Genomic DNA, 6,979 nt, shown 5'->3' with positions numbered 1-6,979 from the left:
TATTCGAGTCATACGGATTGGGACTGCTTCAAATTGGAAGACGACTAGACCTTGCCATTTGTGTGAGTTGTCTATAGAGGCTGAGGTTGGACTGAACAATTCACCAAAAGATTGGCCTCCGAGGCTTACGACCTAAAACTCAAATGCTCTTTACGAAACACCAAAGCTTTACAGGTAATAACCCTTGATAAATCACGTATGGGTATGGATGATAAAGCTTAGTTTCTCTTTATTAAAGCAACTACAGTGATATTTAAGCTGTTGCAGGCTGGACATCTGTGCTTGTGAACGTTGCACAGGTCGCGCCAGTGGGATCGACCTGCAGCTGCGCGGCACCGTCGTGGCCACTGGCACACGCGCCGCTCGTCGACCGCAGCTCGCCGCCGGTGAAGGTGACAGGCTCGTTGGATGTGTCCGCGCAGTCCACAGCCTTGAAGTGCGTGCCGTTGAAGCCCACACATGCATCCACGTCGACCAGATCAGGTCGGAAGCCGGCCGTGAATGTCCGCTGCACCTTCAGTACATCCTCGCCACCGATTGTTGTTGGTGTGATCTGTCTATCCGCAGCTGTGTTGACGCAGGCAGCATCGACGATCTCGCCTAGAAGAGGATGGATATTAGTTGACTTGCCCAAACCTACGTTCCTTGATAGGTCCTTCATAAGACGGTATTTACCATTGTTGCGGAACGTCAAGCACTCATTGCCAGGGACGCCATTGACCTCGAAGAGAACTATGGTTTGGCCAGATGCCGCGGTCGTGGTACCTCCAGTGGTAGCATCTGCCGCAGCGCTGGTGGTCGCAGGGGCAGCAGCAACTGCAGTTGAGCTGATTGCAGCAGCATTTCCGTTCCGGTTACCACCATTTCGATTCCTGCCATTGCCCTTGGTCTTGCCCTGATGGTGTCTAGGCTGGACAGCGAGGGCCGAGGCCGAGGCGGCCAAGGTCAGGATAGTAAGGAGCTTCATTTTGACAGCGAATATGGACAAAAGGTGCAGATATATACAAGGCAATGAAGATAAGCAGTGAAGATCGAAAGAGTGACTGTAGTGAATGGAAACTACGGAGTGGACCGGCCAAAGAGAGAAAGAAGAAGCGGATGATCGACGATTGATCCAAAGGGAAGACTCTGCTGGATGATCGCCCGAATGCTAGAGGTTATATACTACCCTGAGCGGACCCGGTCGACGATTGTATCGGATTGACGGGCATTTCTCCTATTGATCAAGCTTAGTGCATATAGCCTTGTAGCCAAGGGCGTGTGTCGTCTCAAGCTCTAGTCATCTCGTCTGAATGCATGGCAATGGCCCAGCACCCAGGTCTGCCGGGGCTAGCCACTAAATTTGCGACTAAAATTTCCCTTTGGCGCGTTTTCACGATGTCTCACGATCGGGATGAAGCGAGCGCGAGAATCTTAGGCGAGCACCCTGGGTTTCAGACCAGGGGGGGAGCCCCTACCACTTGTGGGGTCTTCAATACGAACGTCTCGGTTTCTGGTTCCGACCCCAGGTTTGGGGTCCCTGATAAGGCTCACTTGTAAGCGCCGGGGTGGTTTCCTGGCTTTCCACCTTTTTCAGGGGGGTTTGACGGTGCAATTGGGATCAATATCATCGATCACTTCGTTTCTGACGAATTGGCTTTCTTAACCCGTGTCAACGTCTGGCCTTGGAATTTCAGCGTTGACGATTAAAAACAGATGGGCTCAAGCAATATTGAGAGAAAAGGCCTATTGAGATTGATTGCTTATGCGGTATTACTCATATAGATCTAGACTAGCTCGCTAGAATGTTAGTGTTAGTGATTGTTCGCTGTAGGTATTAGGGAGGCTCTCCTCGAAATGCTCCCTACTTTATTTTCTCGAAGGATTCAAGCATGTCAGACTTAGGCGCGCAGCCGCATTCAAATAACAATAAGCTTGTGAGGATTTGATTCTCAATTCAGTCGCGATTCATCAGAACTCTTTGATGTTCTGAAAATCTTGAAAAGAGCAAATAATAGCTGTTCTAGATACTAACTTTAGAGCGTGTGACCATGTCGGAGATAACATGTGCAAGCCGATTCCGCGGTCACGTCATAGAAGAGGTACAGGTGCAAGCCAGAGATCCACCTCTTAATCAGGGAACGCTCGCATCTCTAGACATGCAATCGCTGCACTACGTTGTGCGACCATCTCACAGATTAGTTATCTCCTCTATTTAAGGCTATTTCACTAGATTTCCTCCGAGAACCTAGACTCATCATCAATTTAGAATGTCCAGCGTGGACACCGACATCGAGCCCCATACCAGCGGGCTAGCTGCAGCATTCGCTGCATCCCATGCTGAGGAGCATCCACTCAAACTCTATGGCGGCTGGTTCTGCCCTTTCGTGCAGCGTAGCTGGATGGTGTTGCACGAGAAGAAAATCTCTCATCAATACATCGAGATAAATCCTTACCGCAAGGAGCCAGAGTTTCTCGCTTTGAATCCTCGGGGTCTCGTCCCAACCCTTGGCGTGCCTGTTGATGCAAAGGGGAAGGAACAGAAGCCACTGTATGAGAGCACGGTCATCTGCGAATATCTTGATGAGGCCTATGACGATGAAAGCAAGTATGGCCCGCGACTTTTGCCTAAGGATGCGTACGAGCGGGCGAGGTGTAGACTTTGGATCGATCACATAAACTCGCGCATTATCCCAAAGTTCTACAGGTTCTTACAGCATACTCCCGATTAGTCTTACAGCATCGAGGAGGCGCGCAATGACTTTCTAGGTCAGATCCGTATTCTCGTGAAAGAGATGGACCCTAGTGGCCCATGGTTTTTGGGCGACCACCATAGTCTGGTGGACATCATGCTGGCGCCGTGGGCAAAGCGTTTATTTCTGATTGATCATTACAAGCCCGGTGGGGTGGGCATTGATAACACAAAGGAGCCAGATACCTGGGCCAGGTGGCAGAGTTGGTATGATGCCACTCTTGCAAGGCAAAGCACAAAAGACACCTGGAGCACTGAAGATAAGTACATTGCTACTTACAAGCGTTACGCGGAAGACACTACACAATCGGAGGTCGGAAGAGCGACCAGAACAGGTGGTAAACTTCCATAGATGCTTTCACAACATCCTCGGAATCATTATGACGAGTTCAGTATTTTAACAAATGGTCACAAATTCGAAGCCTTGGAGTCTTTATACTATACATTCAAAAGATCTCGCTTGCATAGCAAGACAATCTCGTGTACTGATATACAACGTGCTGTGCCGCAGGGGTACGCATATCAGCTGCTCATGATCAATACCTCTGCATATGAGGTAGTAATGAAGGCGGGGAACATTGTAAATGGTAAGATCTTCATAAAGCCTTCTTATCCGCAAGAATCAGCTTCAGTGATGTATTTCTCGAGTCTTCAAAGTTCCTGTAATTAAGCGTTGACACAAGCCTAAAATCTACTCAATCTCACGTAGGAACACATATACACGATATCTCATAGAGAACGCCTCTCAAAATGTCAGCACCTCAGCCTCTGCCCCATATTTTCACAACAGAAGAAATTGTTCCCACCATGGAACGTATCCTGTCCCAGTTTAAACAATTGCAAGATGCAATTGTACAAACTGTCACGCCTTCAACCGCCACATTTGCAAATGTGATGCAACCTCTTGCGCAGCTTGACAACGACACGACAGGTGACCTCGGGGTAATCTGGATGCTCCAATATGCCGCTCCTGACAAAGCCACGCAAGATGCTGTAGCCCATGCCCGGAAACTCTACAGTGTAGCCGAGGCTTCATGGACTGCACGAGATGACTACTATGCGCTGCTTTGTGCAGCGCAAGCACGGGACGAGGAGATAGATCCCGAGTCGAAGTTGTTGCTCGCGGAAACCATACTTGAGTACAAGCGATGTGGACGCGGTCTACTAAACCAAGAAGAATCAGACAAATATTTGAAGGAAACACTTCATATTGATGACTTGAGAACCAAGTTTCAGCGCAATGTATCGCAAGAGAATGGCGGGTTGTACTTCAACGAAGAGGAGCTCGATGGTGTGCCCCTTGAAGAAATGAAACGCTGGAAGGATGAACAGCCTATTCCAGAGGAACCACTGAGAAAGTTTGTGCCATTTGCGAATGGCGGCACAGTCACAGTTTTGACATATGCACATAATGCCGATACTCGAAAAAGAATGTTTCTTGGTGACCAGGTGAAGCTGGTTGTCAATGTCCCTCTTCTCCAAGAAATTGCAAAGAAGCGTCAGTTGCAAGCTTCGATGTTAGGGTATGCGAGTCATGCCGATTTCAGGCTTGAAAGAAGGCTCGTCAAAACTACCAAATGGGTAGAGGATTTTTTAACCAATCTTTCGACCAGTCTCCAGCCACTTGGAAGAAAAGAACTTGATATTCTTCAGAGGCGACGATTGAAAGATTTCACGACCGAGGATGATACAGAAACAAAGCATCCTCAGCAAATTCCCCATGGGATCTGCGTTATTATCAGAATATCGTGGAAAAAGAAGCCCGGGTAGACCATACGGCCATCTCTGAATTCTTTCCTCTGGAACCAACAGCGGCGGCGATGCTGGGAATCTTCTCATCTTTCCTTAATTTGCGCTTTGACCTCATTCCAAGTGATAAGCTCGGAAACCATCTAATCTAGCACGAGACGGTCCAGGTGTTTTCTGTGTGGGATGGTAACGCTGATGATGCCGAGTTTGTCGGGTATCTATATTTCGACCTGCTTTGGAGAGAAAATAAATATAGAGGAAACCAGAACGTCACTATGGAATGCGTGAGTTTTATTCACATCGCAGAAATGTTCGCAAATTCGTTCGTAATTATTAATATAGGGCTTCTTGAAACCAAACGGCGGCAGACACCAACCCTCGACCATACTAATGTGCGCTTTTCCTACCTCAACCCCAACCAAGTGCGCCTTGTTGAAGCACCACGAAGTGGTGACGCTTTTCCATGGTTAGTCTATGGACCAAATGAATGGCTTCAGCACTGACAAGAATAATCTCGAAGAGCTAGGTCATGGGATTCACAACCTTGTATCAAAGACCAGATATGCACGCTTTCATGGCACTCGACTTCCTCCTGATTTCGGAGAAACGCCAAGCGTCATGTTGGAGAACTGGTGTTGGATGCCAGAAGTCTTAGAAGAGCTCAGCTGCCATTATTCTACGCTGAATTCTGGTTGCATGGCTAAATGGCGACAAGAACATCCAGGCCTTGCAGATCCGCCTCAGAAGATACCCCTAGACTTAGTTTACCGTTTAACAAGTCGACGTTACGCTAACAGAGCATTGTATCACTTGTTTCAACTGTGAGTAATGAATATCTTGGTTTACTAAAATTGGTAACCAATGTCTGCAATATTAGATCTACTTCTCTTTTCGACATTGACATCCATAGTGTAAGGACTCGTCAAGAAGCCGAGTCCCTTGATCTCCGAAAGATCTGGTACGATCTTCGCGAAGAGGTGGAAGGCATGGACTTTACAGAATGTAGACAAGAAGGGTCACATTTTGTTGCTTTTACGCACCTCACAGCCGGGTATGACTGTGGCTACTATGCGTATCTTTGGTCTGTAACTACTTGCTTGTGACACTCTGCCCGAATTCTCGGCTATATCGCTATGTTATATTCAAGCATTGGCTCGCCTTGATCACTCCGGTTGCTTTTCGCTGATAAATTTCTCATAGTTGCACCGCCTTCGCTCAGGACTTATTTCAGCAAGTGTTTGCCGAGGATCCTAGTAACTCTGAGACCTGGAATAGATACCGCCGCAAGATCCTGCAATATGGGGGAGGTCATTCGGACTTACTCGGATTGCTGAGCAACTTTCTTGGTCACACACCTAATTCAAGCGCCCTTATCGAATCTCTCAGGCGAAGTAATGTTCACTAATATAGCACCTTGTTGGATCACGAGGAATGAACCGTGTCTAGTGACGTGGGAGCTGGGGGCTGTGTCTCATTGTCGGATTTAAAGGGAACGCCTCGAAATAACGGCCACGACTCGAAGTTAGATTCAATTAGAAAATGCTATATTTGAACAGGAAAAGCATTTCATACCGCATTCATTTTCTGCCTTGATCCGATATCAATTGGCCAGACCCAAGTCTCCGCTCGGGCACGCACCACAGGCCCGCTCTACGCAATCCAGTACTGTTTCTACAAACCACTCTTGACGGCACCTCTCCAGGCTATCCATCGCTACGGAGCAAAGGTATGATCGTTCTTTCTTGGCAGTCAGGAATTCCTTGCAATTACGGCAGTAGAAACAGACCATGATGTAGTGACACATCGTACCAATGATAGCGAGCTTGCCTTGAGAGTCTTTGAATGTTATCAGTAAGACAAGATACTGATCTCAGATCTCCCACATTGGCGCTTCTGCATTCATAGGTATAGGCTCTAGAGTTTGTCATATCACATCACAAATGCTTCGATAATGTCGCATTTATTTACATCAGTTAATTCTAAATCACTTACACAGTCTTTGTCTCCAATTGAATCCTCCTCCATAACTAACCGCTGCTCGTACTCTTCAAAGGAATTAGTTCACAAAGAAGCACATTGTAACGATTCCTTTCGTTGAAGAAAAAATCACCTGAAGACAAAGTGTATTGTGTAAACAGCTTACAAAGGGCCTGTGTATGCGAGATGCCAAGAACCGAGCTCGGCATTGATCGATGGGGATCTAGCGGGGTTCTCCACTAACTCACTCACTGGGTTTTGACATGGCATTTTAAAATTCCGATGCTGCGTGTTCGAAACATACGCATCGCCATTTCATGCGCTTTAAATCTCTAGAGATAATTTGCGATCACAATAAAGAGCGTGGGCGCACGCCGCAGGTGAGCAGATAATGACATCTTGGATACACTTGAATCCTGGGGCTGCGAGTTTCATATGCGACAATTATGATATTGGTGCAGAGTCCCAGGCTTTGTCTTTCCATGAGCAATTGCCTCATTATGATGAAACACCGCTGCACGC

The 6,979-nt window shown here is 47.4% G+C and overlaps 1 protein-coding gene across 1 annotated transcript; it reads right to left on the bottom strand.

Annotated features, from left to right (window-relative positions):
* Positions 1 to 253: 253 nt before the first annotated feature.
* UCRPA7_8699 (hypothetical protein) lies at positions 254 to 967 on the bottom strand (the record flags this gene model as incomplete). Its single annotated transcript, XM_007921210.1, has 1 exon — positions 254 to 967. One exon carries the CDS (start codon positions 965 to 967, stop codon positions 254 to 256), a length of 714 nt encoding a protein of 237 aa, XP_007919401.1.
* Positions 968 to 6,979: the final 6,012 nt, after the last annotated feature.

This window comes from Phaeoacremonium minimum (assembly GCF_000392275.1).
Source record: "Phaeoacremonium minimum UCRPA7 unplaced genomic scaffold PA7_03_scaffold_604, whole genome shotgun sequence".
Taxonomy (NCBI): Eukaryota; Fungi; Ascomycota; class Sordariomycetes; order Togniniales; family Togniniaceae; genus Phaeoacremonium; species Phaeoacremonium minimum.
Note: the sequence above shows the minus strand (reverse complement) of the source record. Positions and strands in the feature narration are given on the sequence as shown.